At 40.9% G+C, this 18,485-nt stretch overlaps 1 protein-coding gene across 1 annotated transcript; it reads right to left on the bottom strand.

The window, feature by feature from the left end:
- Positions 1 to 3,534: 3,534 nt before the first annotated feature.
- MYOZ1 (myozenin 1) lies at positions 3,535 to 17,899 on the bottom strand. The gene is made up of 5 exons (XM_072870854.1): positions 17,817 to 17,899; positions 15,979 to 16,160; positions 7,075 to 7,309; positions 4,530 to 4,689; positions 3,535 to 3,766 (listed from the first exon to the last, which is right to left on the bottom strand). Exons 1-5 carry the CDS (start codon positions 17,890 to 17,892, stop codon positions 3,535 to 3,537), a joined length of 885 nt encoding a protein of 294 aa, XP_072726955.1. The 5' UTR covers positions 17,893 to 17,899.
- Between the last annotated feature and the right edge of the window lie 586 nt (positions 17,900 to 18,485).

Raw genomic sequence — 18,485 nt, 5'->3', positions numbered from 1 at the left:
AGAGGATGGGCTCAATAATTTGTTAGGTCTTTTTTATCTCTAACTGTGATGATCCTGCTTACAAGCAGATGACTGAGTTTTCATTCTGTAGCTTTTAGTATGTGGGGGAAATCCACTGTAATTAAATCTTATAAAATCCTCTTATTCCCAATATAAATAATTCTCTGACATAGGCGATTCCCCTGAGTCTACATCATAGCCCAAGGAAAACAAAGAGCAGGAGCAGTTACTTCTTCTTAAATATTTGATCATTTTGGACAAACTTGTGCCCTGATTACAGTAGCTGCAAGCTTCACTGAAATTAATTATTTTTGAGACAGAATTTGGATTACTGATTTTTCTCACTTTTAACATTACTTTGAGTAATGACTAAACTAGCATGTATCTTAAGCTATGTAAGCAGCAACACAATAATTGTCTAAATTGTTCTACAATGTGTAGTGTTGTATTTCTCATTTTTTACTAGAAACAAAAGCACATAAATCCTGCTTGACAGGATTTGAGATTGAAAGTGTACTGGCAAAAGAAGAGCCATATGCCTCATCAAGCAAATTTACCAAAACTGAGGGATCCTCTTAGCTTACAAGTATGAATTATAGCAATATTATTAATAATTTGCAGTCATACAATACTAATTCCAAGCACATGCAACTTTTTATCCCCATTTAGGGTTTGGGATAATGGAGCGCACAGACAAAAACTCTTGTCCAACAGTACATTATGAACCAGAGAGAGCTTTGGGTATATACCCAGTCCTTTGCCCTACTTGCTGGAGGATGCTGCTTTCCTTGTACGTGGGAACTTTGAAACTACACCACCAGAGAGCACTGTGCTATTTCTGCACAGTATTTCTTACCTTTCCCTGCATGTGTAGGGACCTATTTTATTTAGTCTTTTTTTTAATGCTCCAGTAGAGCTCAAATGATTGTTGTGATTATATTGGAATTCCCAGACATTTTGATATCATTGCCCTATGTGCATCAACAGCCCTTACCAGCCTCACCTGGGACCTTCACTCCACTTATGGCCCAGAAGCCCCATTTAAGCTCAGTCCTGGGCCTGTGGTCCTTGTCTGAGCTATGTTGTAGGGGTGCTGGCCTGCACTCTTGTCTCCTAGGTGGACCTGAGACCTCTGCTGGAGCTAGCCTTTCTCCTAGATGGACTCTGGACTCACAGTGTAGCTTGTGTCCAACCCTGTCTCTTTTTGGTCCTGACCAGATTCCTTGAATGGTCCCTGTGCCCGATTTGTCCCCTCACCATGTCTGGAATGATTGATGGGCCCTGTCACCAGCACTCAGCTCTGCCTGCCATCTCAGATGTGGTGGGCTTGTGTGCTGGTTGGTGAAGGCACTGCCTGTGCTGGGCTTGCCTGGGGCTCACCCCTCCTCAGAGCAGCCAGCCCTCTCTGCACCTTGACGTGTCTAACTAGCCTGTGATCTGGAACACCTGCTACTGAAAATAGACCATGACATCCAGGTACCAAACTGTCTTGTTTCTGCTGCTCCTGACATATTTACCATGAAAGCAGAATGTATTTCACTTTAAAAAATCATGTAATTCTGTATTGCAAGAGTCTAAAATCCCTGTCAGAAAAGGGGAGGCAATAAATGGCGTATTTGGCGGGAAAATATTTTGCTTAGTGTCACCTAGTTTTCTCTGAAATTTCCTTTGTCTTTCTGAACTTCTGGCATTCTCTTTGCAGCCTGGATTCTTGTAATATAGTTAGAATAGTTTTCAAACTGGGAAAGAAATCTCTCCCCCTCAATTACAATGCAATTGGAAAAGCTAGATTGATTAAAAATGTTGGAAAACCCACAGCAACCTTATCTCTAGACAGAGATCAAATACAGATAAACTAATAGTTTAGTAGAATGTGAGAATTTCCCATTTAAATGTCTTTCACTAGTGAAATTTGCATGTATTTATGTAGGCATTAAAAAAGGAAATCAATGTGGGAAATGTCTTTTCAACTAATTCCTGGATCCATTTTATCCAAAGAAACAAAACAAGTTTTTCTGAGGATTTGTTTTCAACTCAAACTTCAAATACTTTGTAGGAACATGTCAAAAAAGACAACCTTTTTCATTTTTGTTGAAATGTTCTTCAGAAGATCAAGGTACCACCTTCATGTTTTTGAGTTTAGTCACAGAACTGAGTTATGGATACTTCTTAATCATTTAATAGGCCGTATAATAAATGTTCTTTAGCCGTTTCAGCAGAAAGGTTAGGAAACTACTCATTCATTACTTCTGCAGCTTGTTATTATTAGCACAGTTTTTAAGAGATCTCAGGGTACCCCTGGCAGTAGCGTTTTAGAGGAGTATAACAAAGCTCATAACTATCCAAACAGAATAAAAATCAAATATATGGTTGCAGGGATTTCTAGACAAGGAGGGAAAACTCCTAAATTAAAAGTACTTCAATGGAAGCTGTCCCCCTAAGACCTGTTTATAAGAGGAAGTGATCTAAAGAAGGCACCAGGACAGAGAATTCCAAATCAGTCTCCATGCAGGCTGAGCTAGGGTATGGTAGTGAAACAGCAGTCTTGTATGTTATGTGTCAGAGTACAAATGTTCATGAAACAGAAGGTATTTCATGTAGAAAAATAAAGTTCTTTATTGGATTTCCACAGTGCCTGCCTTTCTTCCTATATGTGTGGCATTGATGAAACTGTTACAAGAAATGGAGTAGACTTTGATGCTGTGTATTTGAATAAATAATGCAGTGTGGCGGGTGTCAAATTACTTCTGTTGTAGTTAAAAGCTTTTTCTTTCTTGCTCTCTAACTATGGGGAAGTCATCTCACTTGGGTGTGCCTCTGTTCCTTCCCGACCTATTGCCTTATTGGTCTCTCTGTGTGAACAAAAACTTGCTTAAGCTGTCACCTATTTTATACTCTGGAGAACTGGGGAATCTTAGGTGACAGTGAAATACTTTAATCTGTCTGTTACGCTGACAGGCTGACTTGCTATTTTATCTCTGATGCTGTTATGATTACCCGTATCATTTCCTCTCAAAGTCGTCATTCTTCACCATCAGTTTTGCAGTATTTATCCAAGCCACCTTCATGTATACCTGTCTTATGACCATCCCCATCATTCCCTGATCTTTCTTCCAAGTCTTGTTGTGAGATTGAAACTTTTGTTATTGTTAATCCCGAAATTGATTCAACAGCATTTTTTAAAGAGAAAACAAAGGCTTTTTTCCCTCTTGGTGTTTTATTACTCGTTAATATATGACAAAACAGATTTATTATGGAGCAGACAGGCAGCATTTAGCATTGCTAAACAGAGAAACACTTCCTAGTTTTGTCCTTTTATGCCCTGGTGAATAAAAAAGCTCCTTTCCCTCAAACTGTTTCTGATATGGATTAACACCACAGCGAAGATAAGTTTAGAACCTGCTAGGAACTTTTCTGGGCTAAGGGCAAAAGAAAGGAAGGGCTGACAGAACTAGAGTTGCATTTTTCAGCCGCTTGCTATCAACTTGCAAATAGAAAGGGCTGAGAAAAAAGGAAGGCCTTCGCAGTTGGGATTTACAGCTCTTCTGTTTCACCACTCCTTGGCACATTGACCTCAGTGTGGTACTCGGAGGAGTCTCCTGAAGGCATCCAAGGTATTGGGGTTCTGTTGAAGGAGGGTCTGTTGCTGAAATTTTGATTATATATCATGAGAGATTCTGGAAGCAAAGGGCAAATATCAAACTGAGGCACTTTGAAGGTCATCCGTTTGGCTGCTTTCTCATAACCCCCGTACGGCATGGCAGTTCTGGCATAGGAGAATACATGGAGTTAGCTAACAGACCATAGGTAAACAATGGGATTTAGAAAATCAATAATCAAAGTTATTGAGATTGTAATATGATTTTACCACTGTTGCAGTTGACTGGCCAATAAATCTTTCCCAAGAACATAAATGTATCCATTGCCTATGTACTAAAAAAGATTTAAAACACATTCCCCCCCCTCCTGTGAACGTCCTTCATTATTGCAGAAATAAGCAGGATTTGGGTTTGTCCTGGGTACTGATGTGCTGAGGCTATGGAAGTGGGTGGCAAAATTATGTAGAGAGGTTAACAGAAAATTGTTGCTGCCCTAGAAATATTTGTAAAACTTTCAGTTCTTATCAGAAGCAGCAGGAAGATCTTGATTCTTATCTGAAGTACTGTGAAGTACATGGCTTCTGATCGTGAGTATTTTTCCTGAACTCTTGAACTTTAAATGGCTGCAGTAATAAACAGTGGCAAGCTAAATCTCCCTGGTCAAATGGGGCGAGAAAGAAAGGAAAATAGGATTAAAGTCCTCTTATCCTGCTGTGTAGGTTTTCTGTCCATAAGCTGAATTAAAATCTCTAGCTCTTAATGTATCTTCTGTTTGTAGGCCTCCAAACGTTTCATCCACAGGAGACTGTGCTAAGCAACATGACATGCAACTTAAACTTATTTACATTGCACAAGACAGGAGGGCTATGGCCAGGGTTATTGTGTTTCCTCGTGCTAAATAAACTGAATTGAATATCCAAGAAGACTTACCGGTTAAAAGACTTGTAATGGGGGAAATCAGCTTTGGGACTATATGACAGTAAGTCAATGGTGAACTGACTTTTGTCCTCGGGGCTGATACCCATTGCTCGTTCCCAGGGGGAGATGTAAGTTTTAAATACAGTGATTTTTTTGCCTCCTGACTTTCCATCTGTAAACAGAGGAAGGTAAAACACTCTAGTTAGATGACACTTACTCTAAATACATTGCCTTTCTGTATTCTGCTATTGAAGTTGAGACACCAGCTTTGTTTCCAGATTTCTCTAATTTCTAGATCAAGTCTGAGATTTTATGGTTCATTTCTCTTAAAAAAGACTGTCATACGCCACTTCTGTCCTTATCCACAAAAGCAGATGTACCACAGTCTAAGAGCCATGCATCCAGGAATTTGCATTAGAGCATATACTTGAAAGCTAATTTTTCATTGTTCTTTCTGGTTGCTCAAATAGAAACCTCTTACCCCAAGAACCAATATCCTTACCCCATAATCTCTTTCACTACCTTGGGGAAAGCTTTATACAAGGGAAAAGGCTATATAATTTCATAATTTACTTCTCTCTTCCCTGTCTGATCATAGCAGATATAATCCCTCCACATAAACCCCATCATTGTCATCAGATGCAACAAAGCAAGCCCTGACTGTAAACTCCAAAAGTAGACTCAAACTTTGAAGTTGGCTCTAACTGACCAAAAACCTTTACCCATCATATTTCAGGGTCTTGGCAACCCACAACCATCGTTACTAATGTCTTCCTCGGTGGTCTATTCTTGAATGTTCTAAAATTACCATTTCCCTTGTCTCAGTGTTTTTATAAGTTGGCATTTTCTTTGTGATTACATGAACAGACATTCATATTTTTCCCCTCCTGAGCCAGGATGTTAGAGACAAGCCTGGCTCAAACCACTCAGGATGGCTAAAAGCAGTTTGAAAATATGATGGGGTATCTCTCTGGAAGTTAAAATCCTGTCAATGACAAAGCTGCACTTTGCTGTTGAGTCAGATACTTGATTGCCAGAAATTTTAGGTTAGCTTCTGTCTGCTCCATTAAGCAAATGAGCTTAGACAAGGGTTTTCATTCTGTGTGCCTCTTTTTTCTTTTTTTTTTCTTTTTTCTTCCAGTTGTGTATAATACCACTTTGCTAATAAAAGCATTGGTTCTGTATTGATACGTAGCACACTTTTAAGATTCTCATCCTTCAGAAACCTTAAAACTCCTGAGCAATGACTTCTGCTTAGCTTGATTAGGGCAGATGGGAATAATAGGTTAATGGAGTTAGACATTCTGGTGCGTTCATGGTGCTATAGTTTGTGTAGAAAACATAAACCCTTATGAAGTAAGTAGCAAAGAATGAAGACTATGACTCTTCTCTGAAACTTTCTTCTTTATCACACCTCCTTCTTTGTCTAGCTTATTTTCTTCAAACCTTGCCAAATCCTGGGCTTTCCTGGTTTCAGAGAATTGCAGATATGTACAAGAATCTCACTTTCATTAAAAAAATAAAAACAACTACCCCCCTCTTTCTGTGTGAAGGACTTAAACTAAGTCGTTTAGAAGTAAATTGATTGCTAGGGTTGAAAAATAAAAGCAATTGGGATCCATCTCTGCAGTAAAAGCTATGGGATGATGTTAATCCTCCTTCTCCCTGCACACAGAAATAGGATAACAATGGAGAAAAATCTCCTATAAGAAGACAGAGAGTCTACAAAAATTACTTTTTCACAGGGGTGCCCAGAAATGTACAAGGTGATTTTGATATAAAATGCACATTCTTCCAGAAGGTAAATGAAAAACCTTGGATTTTACAGGTCACTCATTTGGTCACTTAGGACAGTGGTTCCTCATTCCCAAGCAAATTTGCTTTTTGTTGTAAAATCCCATAGGGACTGTTAAAATAATGATTTCACCTGCTGATTTTCATACAAGGGATTTGGTTCTAGAGGTTTCTGGCCAAAGCAAACAGAGGATAAAATGAAGCAAGGACTAAATTAAATGAAAAATACTTTTACTCGTAAAGATATTGCTTCAGTAGACCAGTGGTGATTACCGGATAACTTTTTGAAATATTGCTGTTCCTTTCTGAAGATTATCCAAGAAGTGCTGTTTGTTTAGGTGAAAACTTTGATTTGAAATCAGGGCTGGTATACTCAAGACTGATGTGTCAGGTCAGACTGCTGAGCTAAAGAGCTAATACTACTCTCTCCAGTAGCAGTCAGTGTGAAACCCTTGAAAGGAAAGAGTATGCCTTACTGGCATACTGCTGTATCAACCTTAGGAGCCCAGTGGTTAAGTTTCCCATCACTTCTTTGGTCCAGCCAATGCAGGTATTTCTGCTTCTTGCCCATGACTGAGCAACACAGAAGCGTGCAAACAAAACTATCAAGCTAAAGGCAGTTCAACTTTCGTAGACTTTGCAATGGAACTTAGTTTGGAAGAATTCAGGTTTTAGTCAAATTAATTTACTTGTCCCTAAGAGTAAGGTTGGCACAAGCTCTGATAGCTTTAGCTATTTCCTGTTCTTGCAGAGAGATACTTGCCTTTCTCAGTACCATCTCCTCCTTCTCCACCAGTTCCAGCCAATTGCCCCTCACGCTGCCCTTCACTGTTCCCAGGGCCTCCTTTGCTTCCAGGCCTAGGAGGAACAGCGGGATACTGCTGCTTACTGGAGCCATGCTGCCCAGCTGTCACTCCTCCTACCATCCGCCCGTGGGCATAGCCATGAGCATCTTCCCCATAATGCCCTCCTGGTGGGATGAACTTCTGAAAGTGATCCTAGGGCAGGAGAAAAGAGAGTAGGAATCCCTGTTACAGGATATGGTCCATTCACATTTGCAGGGTTGGGTCCCAGAACATGAACTCCCAAGTTGCTGTGATCTGACCAGTTTTGTATCTGTTACAAAACCAGTTCATGTGAGTTATTCTCTGTATTCAGTATAGGAGCAGTTATAGAACAGCAGCAAGGGCAATGGAAGCACACCTTTTGATGGACACCTCATAGTCATTTTATATGATCAAGGTGAGAAGAGAGGGATCTGCGTATTGTCCCCAGCAGTGATCAGAATGGAATACAGGAGGAAGGGAAGGGAAATACAGCTTTTGCCAGAGCAGGTGAAGCTCCAGACAGAGATACATTGGCTAACCTGTAGGAAAGCAAGCTGGACAAGAAATAGGAAGTGTTTTCATGTCAAAGTTAAGATAGCCCAGCAAAGTCAGCTCGATTACAGTACGGGAGCTAAGTGTTACAGGGCACCAGAACAACAGGGTACCTTTGACAACATAAAAGCCTGTATGTCTGTTTTCTATATATATGAAGGTCTGCATGGGGAGGGGTATTTACACATTGAGAAAGACTGAAGAAGTAGCAGCCTGGGAAAACATGAAAGACTTCCTGGAGACCACAAGAGGAAAATGACAAAAAGGAAGAGTTTTGTTTGTAGCAATATGTGCATTAATGAACCAAATCTAACCAGCAACAAGGCAAGAAAGCAAGCTGTATCTGTCAGTAAAATCAAGTTGGTCTTACTGTCCAGGCCGTCCACTCTCCCCAGTCCAGGCTAGAAGGCACAATCCCTGCAGTACATAGTGAAAGAGCAAACAGTCCGTGCAGGACTTATAGACTCTGTGGTGCCAGCACAAGGTCCTGTCTTCGCACACAGCAATTTTAATAAATACTTCTGTGGAACAGAAACTGATATATGATGTTCAGAAAAATGATTTGTGTATTGGTTGTGAGATCAAAGCTTGACTCCTGTCAGATATAAAAACATATCTCTTGTGTATTACGGCCCACACAGCTCTATAATACAAGTAACTTGGGTTATGTATCACATACAGTCTTTCCTGTTGGACTAGGGGACAGGCTATAGATGTGCAAAGATGTAACAAATACAGCTGAAACTGAATGAATCTGTGGTTCCTCATGCTGCAATTCTGCTAGTATAAATTAATCTCAGGCAGTCAATGGGAGACAAGAGTGCCAACCTCAGGGCTGGCTCTCAAAGGGTTAAGGCTTTCTCAGGGCTCTTACACCTAGTACAGTTTAGCAAAAAGAAGCTTTCCAGGCTGTAAACAGGCTTCCAAGGCCAGCTGTTCGGTCAGCTAAAAATAGATGAGAAGTGAAAACCCCACAAGGCTCAAGGCAGAATTATCTAACCCTCCGCTCCCTGTGTCTCCAGCAACAGTGTCCAGGGTTTCACAGCAGGTCACCAGGCTGCAACCCAGGCAGGCAGCCAGCTGCAGGCTGAAGTGGCAGAGCTGGTGCCCCCAGGGCCTTTAGGGACTGTCTGTCCTTCTCCTAGCTGTAGGGAATTCCCTTTTTAGGAACAGAGGAGATAATGTTCCCCTGAATGTCAGGAAGCACTGAGAAGGGAGAGGATTGTGAGCATTAAGCTGTACACAGGAGCTAGGAGGGCAATCTGTTCAATTATGCGTGGGAGCTATGTAGCTGTAAAAAGGCAAACTGAAAAAAGGGGGTTTTGAGGACTAGGGGTCAGAATGGGGTTATTCTCAAAACGTTACTATATATGCAAGGTTAATGCTTCTACTGATTTGCTCAGTAATTTCAAAACAGGATTTGCATCTGTTTTCCTTCAAGTTTCACCCATGCTGTGTGCCCTTCCTGAGAATTAAGCTTATTTCTCTTTTCCTCTGGTTACTTACATGCACTTGCCTGCAAAAAAAAAGGTCACCAAACATCAGCATAACATGAGCTACAGTAAAAAGGGCTGATTTGATTTTGTGCACAGCAATATTTGACGTGACCAGGAAGGGGCATCATTGTCATCTGGTGTTATTTTAAATTGCAGTATTATCACTAAGCAGGAGTGAAGTTTCTCTAAAACGCAAGGTCTGCCTCAGGAAAGCCACACCTAAATCTTATTTAGCTGCAAATGAAATTAGTTTGATTGGTCTCAGGCTAGTTCATGATTCTTCACAGACCCTCTGGGAAAACATCCTGTGTTCAGCAGACATCTCCATTCAGATAGGAAAGACCCATTTTCCATGCAATTACCCCAGTCTACTCACCTGCTAGAATAAAAATATAATTTTCTTTAGTTTTGGCCACCACAATAGATTGTCTAAGCTCAAATTAATAGGAGAATCTTCTTTTTCTATAACAGGAGGCAAAGGCAAATTAATCTTTTTGAAATCTTGAACCTCGGTGGATTCAAATGAGCTCGTTCCAAGAAAGCGGAGCTCAGGAATGGCAGCCTCAAGCAGGAGTCTTGACATAGTCAAAGCTGGGTAGGTGCAACTTTGTCTCCGGTGCTTACAGTGTGCCTCTAGTCAGGGTGTTCGGAGTGAAATACAGCTTACACTTGAGGGAAATGCGTGTCTTGGGCCACTGCTAACAGGATATGGAGCTTTTACGTATATGCCTATTCACATCACAACCTATTCACATCACATCACAACCCTAACCTCTCAGTTAGGGTTGATTGACCCTGTTGGTAGAAGTCACAGGAGAGAAGCCCAGGAGTGCCAACTGAGAAGGCTGATAACCTTTTCCTGTTGGCTCTGGGGCCAGATCACACAGTCCGTCTGTGGTAGGGTCTGCCCTGTCTGTGCATTGCTGGAGGTAGTGAATGTTATCAGTCCCTGGGTGTCCCTAAATCCACTCTAACAAGAGAACAATTGTAGCAAGTTCATGTGATGTGTAGTCCTCTGGGTTGGCTAAACAAATTGAGCTCATGTCTTTGAAGTCCTTAGTGCCGGCAAGAGCCTGATCCTGCAGGCTGAGTGCCTAGATGGATGAATTCTGAATTCTCTAGAGCTACTGCATGTGTCTCATGAAAAATAGATAAGGAAAGATGATCCAACTAATGGAGCTGAGATCTCCAAGTATCTCAAGGCCCTGACGTCACTGCAGGCAGTCCCCAGGAGGAGACACTGTGTGCTCCCCGTCAGCTCCTTGCTGTGCCCTAAAGAGAATGATTGAGGCCACCAAATGTGTTTCTATTTCCACCTCACTGATAAAGAGCTTCCCAAAGGTTTGATGCCTATGTGGTTACTAACACTTCTGAAGTTACTGTGACTGCGTCCTCTCAGTGGCAGCCACTCAAATGCTCCTTATGGTGGGATGGGAGATTTAAAATTCAGACACTTGGAGAGTCTCATAGACTGCCTACTGTTTTTATCAAAGTGTATGCCTCAGTCCTTAATTTGGAGTTGCATAGCCTTAAACCTATGATTCACTTTAAAAAAAAGGATGAAAGTAAAAAGTAACCTCAGCTGTTAAAGTGTCTTAAGCTAATTTTTTTTTAAACATGCTCCCCCAGAGGCACAGTTCAGTGGATTGAGCTCCTGCTTTCTATTTCCAGGTCTGCTTCTGACTTGCTGTTTAATCTTAGGCAAATTATTTTTTGCCTCTATGCCTGAATTTACCCATCTAAATAATGGGAATTTTTATCTAATACTACCCAAAATTACTTATATTTTATTTGTATGTTTTATATCGCCCTTGCCATATTTTCTTTGTGGATGAAAGAAATAGTTTCAGAATTTCAGTCCAAAGTTTTCTCACAGTGCTCCAAAAAACTTCTGTGGAAAATAAAAGGCTCTTCCTCTCTGTCATTCTGCTGTTTCCACACCAGTCACTTCTGGAGTAAGAAGGCATCAGATTTCATGTTCACTCTTATACAGCTTTGGGTGTAGTTGGGACCTCCAGGTCTTCTGCACCAATACAACTCCAGCACAGCAAGGCTCATTTTGTTATAAAAGTTACGTGTCAGCTGGCTTGTTCCACTTAGGTTATAACCTGAGACTCTCTCATATCTCAGCTTGCAGTTATCCTGTAACGTTTGTTCAAGAGGTTGAATATTCCCTGCAGAACAGACTTCCTAGAAAGAATGTTTTTCCTAACATTTTTGCTTTAACCCTACCTCCAGTGATCTTGATTGGCATTCTTCTAAGTACATTAAGGGGCAAAGAGAGCCATCAGTGCATATTTGTGCATTAAACCAAGTAGCTGCATGATAACATCTCTGTTCCTCTGTCCTTATGCTTTCCTTCACACACTGTATCATGTCTGGCTATTTAACATGTAAGATCTGAGGCAGGTTGTTTGTGTACTTCTGTCTACTGTGAAGCACCACTTTTGGCGTTGTAACATAACCACTTCCGTTCTCTTCCTGCCACCTCTGCTTACTCCTCTGGCTTCTTGTTCAGCAGCAAAATACAGGTAACTCCTGCCATTATCCAGAAGAACGGTAATCCAATTCTTTAACCCTTTTTCACTTCTTATGTTTTGTTTCACATTTGGTGTCTTAGCTTATCTGAAGAGACCTCTTGACTTGAATTTCAGCAGAAATTACTTGCCAACACATGTTCAGCTTGTTTTCATACAAGCATTGCCAAGATGTGGAAACGGCATTTAACTTGTGGGTGAGTCTGAGAATGTATCAAGGTGCGTTTTTTTGTTTGTGGGTCTGGGTTTTTTTGATGTACTACTGCTGATAATTGTCTACTCAGATATTGGTTATTCCACCTTCCCAATGGTTTTAATTTAAGATCTGGTAGGTAAAGCAGAAAAGGGGGCGGGGGGAAGAGGCAAATCAAGTCTTTCTATAAACTGTCTGCTGCATGTAACCCAAATCAAGCCACAGGTTTTGACTAGCAGAAAGGCTATTTTTAAGGATCCTCACTGGAAGAAAAACAGCATAACAGCAACACCCAAAAAGCATAACTATGGTTTTGTTCTCAGTTTCCACTTGATGATAGCAGGAAGGTCTTACACAGAGGTTCCCAAAGCGGAGGTGGGACCTTGAGAGGAGTTAGGGCAATAATGAGTGGGGCTGTAAGGCTAAGAAACATAGTTTCACATGATCTTGATGTGCTTGAGGCCAAATAAATTTAGCATTATGAAGTGGAGAAAAGGTCTGTGAGCGGCTGATCTATTAATTGCTGAACAGTGAAGTGGGATTTAGGAGACCCAGAGATAAGACTGAGACCCTCCCTATGATTATGGGTGATTCGTTAATCTACCTCATGGTTGAGTTTCACCATTAAAAAATAAATGTAGTAATTTCCTTCATGCTATAGTTGGTCAGATGCTACAGTAATAGAGCACATAGCAAGATAGGATTTCATCATTGTCTTTAGTCAACAGTAAACTGCATCTTGCAGCTCCACAGTGAGGTTGATAATATTCTCTGAGACATGGAGAGAACCACAGTTCCTGCGACAGGGTGGCACAGCCTGGGGTGAGGAGAATAAATCCTTCTTCTGATTTACTAGACGGCTCAGCAGACCCCAGCTTCTCCAGCACAGCACCAAACAAGGAGGATGTCACGTGAACTCTCCCTGTTTGGCAGGATATCAGTGTGCTAAAAGTGTCAAACTCAGCCCTCCCTAAAAACATCCCCTTGTACTGTATATTTGCAAGAGAAGAGGGTCACAGTATTGTCGAAAACAGCTATGCAGTAGGTAGTGCATTTCATTTTGCTCATGTTGGGAATGGTCAGTCCTTTTGACTGTGGGTTTAGCTACCATTTGCCTTTAACTCGATGGGTGGAGCCACAGCAGTGATCAAGAGACTGGCAGGTTCTCAATTTTGCATGGAGCTGTCTAACATTCACGCACACACAATATATATGTTTTCTCCACTAGAAGTAAGAAGAATGATCTGATTGTCCAGTGTGGTTGTTTGGCTGGAGGAGAAGGAGGAGGAGAGAAGCAGGAGGGTGGATCGATGACACGTGACTGCTGAGATCTTCTCCCTTGTGTGGAAGGTTTATGGCTACAGCACAGGCTATTCTGGGACCCCTTATATGGTTTGGATTTATTTTTAATAACCTTTCTCTTTGTGTGTTTTTATATTACATTACCTTGCTGTTAAACTTTTTCTGGGGGAAAGAAACAATCTGTACTCCATTCCAGACCTTTCTTGCCCTGCTTTGCTAAGTGTGTCCTGAGAATATTCTAAGACAGTTAGGAAATCTATGATATAAAAGCAGAAAACACATGACTAGCTTTAAATCCTTTCACTGTCCCACAGCCTTAAAGACACAAGGACTTATTTGGGATGGGGAGCAAAGGACATGAAAATTAACTGGGAGGGGGAAGCAACTGGAAGTAGCAGTAGGAATTCTTTACTTTGCCATTATCTTCCTCCCACAGTTCCCTTTTGTTTAAGCCTTCTTTTCTGCATCCGCCTTTCAGCAGAGCCAGGAGCAAGAACGGAAAGGAACAAAAAGCTAATCAAATATTGCAATCAAAAGGGCTTTTTGCTGAAAGTTATTTGGTCCCAAGGTCAGGCATTGTCCTGATGGTTTGGAATATAACAGTGAGGTCACAGACCTGTTGCCTTTACCTGCCCAAGAGCAACTAGCTCTCCAAGAGGATGGCTCAGTTGCTGCAACCGCTCAGCTTTTCTTCTCACTGCTCTGACTGCCAGCAAAGGTGCTAACTCGTGCCGGCTGTGGTGATGAGAATAGTTATCCACGGAGGCAGTGGATGCAGCCTGGCAGAGTCCTTGCACAGAGCGCACAGGGCAGCCAGCAAATGGTAACAATTACGTTTGTGATCCTGCTAAGCTGGCCCCGAGCGAGGGCTGTAGGGCAGACTGAAGTCTTCCTGCACTGACCAATGGAGATTTGTTATCTGTACCATGAATGTGGAGAAAAGATAGCCCTGAAAGTGAATCATGGAGGATTTTGAAGCAGAGTACCCGCTGCTGTTTGGAGACCATGCGATTGTTCTCATACAGCAAAGCCATGAAGAAAATCCTAGGCTTGTTAGGGTCTTGTCTAACCCCCAAATACATTTATCCACAGCACAGTATCTTACAGCCTTCCTCAAAGAGCTTGGGAGCAGGGGTGTTCTTACAGAATAGAGGGAGAGATTTGCTACAGAAAGGGTATGGAGTGAATATCAGGCGTGGATGAATAAACAAAGTACGAAAAACAGCTAACAAAAAAGAAGCGATTGTCATCAGCCTTTGTAATGTCAGTCGTAGAGGGACTCTGTGCATGTCCAGTTTTGAGTCAGTTTGTCACAACTCATTCGCTTTGTATTTCTCTGACTGGACACCCTTAAGTGACACCCTCAAATATTTGAAAGTTTGGACTTCAGCCTTTTTACTCCCTCACCTTATTATTTTCTCACTCTTCCTCACTGCAGCAGATTCTGACATGTGAACTTGGCCCTCATATGTTTTAGGAGCTCTGAGATTGCTGAGTATTTATAAAAACAGCTTGCATTTCTCTAGGATTTTCATCTGAAGAGTCCGAAGTTCAACACACCATTCATTCTCACATCCTTTCTAGGAGATAGCTCACTGAAGAGATGAACTACCTAAAGCACAAATTGATGAAGAAACTGCCTGAAGTCTAACAACACCAGATATGCTTGCTATATCTCTGGTCTGTCATCCCTGATCTGTAATCTGACCTGCTGTTGTAATTTTAATGACTTTTTTTTTTTCAGGCATCTTTCCACATCCTGCTTCCCAAATTGTCATTTTTAGAAATGAACTGCAAAGATTTACTTATTGCTGCTTTTGAAAATATCAGAGGGCTAAAAAATAGCGTGCTTTTGTTTGGCAGAACATTTTCTTCAGCTTGACTTTTATTATTTTGCTTGAGTTTCCTTGGACTGGAAAATAGATGCCATAAAGGGATAAAACAACACCAAATAATTTTTAAAGAACATTAGAAGAGGAGATGCTACATCAAAATGCATATGAACCTGAAGTATTTTCTATTTGTTTTACTGAACTGCTGGCAATCATGTGAAAGGAGAGTTTCATTTGTAAAAGTTTAAGTATCTTCAGAAGACTTTACATCAGGCAACTAACTGTAGAGAGAAGTTCAAAGATTAAATAACAGTACTAACTCATGGGAAAGGGAAAAAAAAGAATGTCTTAATTTATACACCATATCTGACAGGAAAATACTTTAGAAGACAACAAACGTAGCTTCTAGCAAATAAAGTGAAGATACTGCAGTGTCAGGTTAGAGATTTCTGTCTGAATTTTCATTTATGGAATTTCTTGCAGAAATGACCAGAGGACTCTGCCCAGCAGGAAGGATAAAAGTGTATCCTAGCCTAAAAATAGCACTGCACCTACTGGACCTGAAGTCAGACCTGCATGGATCATTTCCATCTTGCAAAGGAGAAATGGAATGGGTACAAAAACCATTAGTCCTGCCCTGCGCAGCTCTGAACACCTGCCAAACATGCAGTCCTCCCTCGTCACTCAGAACTGAATTTTCTCATGCTTCTGCATGTGTGGTACCAAGTATTTGCCAAAGAAAACTAATGCTGCTGTTGAAAGGGAATAAAACTTGTGTGTTTATATAATTTTGGCTTTTTCCTGCACTTCTTTGCTCGTAGATCCCCCCCAGCCCATGCACACACAGATAGAGGAGAGCTTGGGCATGCTCCATTCCTGTTTCCCCTGGGTGTATGGAGCAGCTTTTTAGTTTTAATCTCTGACCTACCACAGAATTGTCGGTGAAGGCATCAGGGTTATTCTCATAAATGAACTTCTCCACCCTCAGCTGACGTAATTTGAACATCTTGGATCCTTTGTTCGTGAGGAGAGAAAGCTCTTCTAGCATCACATCTCTGGGGATGCTGATCTTCTTCCCCAGGTTCAGCTTGGACACTTCTTGTGGCATGACTACAAAACATATGAAATGGGACGCTTTAGTAAGTGCTCTGGTCCAAGTCTTTTGTTCATTGATTCCCAGCATCAGTAGTGACTTCAAAGCAGCCAAATTATCTTCTAAATTAAGTTTTTAGGAAATAACCTATGCACCAAATTTTTACATTGATGACTCTTTGGATATAGATCAGTGGAATTTACTCTGGATTGCAATCAAGGCAAATCTGCACAGAGAAGAGTTGCATAAGGGTGGAGCTAGATGCACGTGTCCCACATCTGAAGCACCTCAGTCAGAGCAGCAGGATTTCTTAGTACTGCCTCAAGATGCACTACTGCCTTGTCTGGTTACTGCCCTGCACTCGCCTCCCCTCCTCTGGAATTAGATGAGTGGCAGTCAGCTGTTCAGATTGGGCTGACATAATAAATAAAGACAACTCTGGTGTGCTTTGGTTTAAACATTATCCTGAAGCCATGGCAAGATTCAATGTTATTATATCTTTTTGTTTATTTGTTTTAAGGAGAATTTTTAAAGGGAAAAGTAGTTGAAGTTCTCTTCAAGTCTCAGTACACTGGTTACTCGATAAGTCCTTTTCCATTTAATTTGCTACCACCAATTCTCCATCAAAGCAATGGATTCAAACATTTTCAGTGTAAAAATCTTGCAGAAATGCAGTTAAAGCTTTTCATTCAGAAACAAGCAACTTTTCCTAGGCTTTCTTTTTTCTGTATTAAGCAAGGTTAAGACCACTTATCCACTTTTACATCTCATTTACAACAGAGAATGAATTTCCACCCTTAAACTGGTATAAAATTGGTATAAGACCATTCATTTTATTAGACATTCTCTGAAGAAATTATTTATTTTTTTTTAGCAAGCCAATTTTATATAGCACTATTTCATAGCAGAGGAGGAAATGCCCTTTAACTGAAAATTGGATTTTTACTTACTTGTTTACTTGAATAAAATATTAGGGACAAACAGAAAAATATATACTTGTACCCTAGCAAAGAAGTTTCTACAGCCCTTTTGGGGGGCTGAAGAAAGGGACAGCACTGAATTATTACTTTTCAAAACCTCTAAAAACCTTCCCCATGCTGTCAAAAGTAAAGAGAAGATAAGGATATCGCAGTAAATTAAAAGTCACCCTACTCAATACACAGGTATTCTGTAGAAAGAAAAGTGTCCCAAGTTATATTCTTCCTGCTGTATTACCCCCCTCTAAGAGACTTTGACTTTTTCAACTAATGAGTTCTGGAATCAAAGGAGTTCTCTCACATACAGGAAAAACAAGTTAGAGACAAAGGTTATGAGAGAGAGAACAACATAGAATATAACTAGGCACTGCAATATTCATACCTGTAAAAGATCATGTTCGCTTTCCATTCACACTGGCATACATCCAAATTAATGCTGCAGGAGAATATGGGTTTACAAAGTGTAACCTAGGTCAACATTTAACCTGAGTGTGTGTGCAATGCTTTTGAACAGTAAATTAGAAAATGTGATGTGATTGAAGGCTGAGCTTTAGTAATATTTGTGGCTCTGCCTCCTGGTATGTTCACTGCATGTCTTGCTCTGGGAGTTCAGTCATACAGGGTGTGAAGTTTTAAAGGCTGAAATTCAGGTGGAAATCCAAACAATTCTCACACGTGCAGTTCTGCATATCTTACCTTCGTGTGTCAGCTTCCCAATGAGTTTAGTGGACTTTTTCCTTTTAACAGGAGCAGGAGTCCCTGCAAGGGGCATTCCCACAGAGGGTTCTCTGCTTTGCTCTAAACACACAAGGAAATGGAGAATGAAACACTGGAAAGATATTTCTTGCCTCTCTTTTAGTTGCCATCTACAGTTAAGAGATACACAGCCTTCATTTTACACGCAGGTTCTTTTCCACCCCTTCCACATGAAGGAGCTAGTGAATGGTATCGTCCCATACAGAATATCATCAGTAGGCCATTGTGGTGTTCTCTGGAGACTTAGCATTATGACCCAAAATATGGCAGCAGATCACAGCAGAAGCATTGCCAGGGTGCCATATAGCATTGTCATCCAAAATAGGCATTTTAATTGCAACATGGCAGTCTCCCAGCACCCATGTGTACCACAGTGGTGCTCTGTTACCATCTTGTGCTGCAGTAACAGAGCATCAGTTTGAAAATTTGCTCTATCATATCATATTATAATACCATGCAGTTACCATTAGATGGTAATATATATTTTTGTATAAAGATTTTGGGTCTGTCCATGAGTTATTCGGGAGCGTTTTGAATAATGTGCAAGTTTGGTTTGGATATTTAGATAGTCCTATTAGAATTAGAATTGGTATTCAGAAAACCACTAGA

Source organism: Ciconia boyciana, chromosome 8, assembly GCF_034638445.1.
Source record: "Ciconia boyciana chromosome 8, ASM3463844v1, whole genome shotgun sequence".
Taxonomy (NCBI): domain Eukaryota; kingdom Metazoa; phylum Chordata; class Aves; order Ciconiiformes; family Ciconiidae; genus Ciconia; species Ciconia boyciana.
This window is presented reverse-complemented; position numbering and strand designations above follow the sequence as displayed.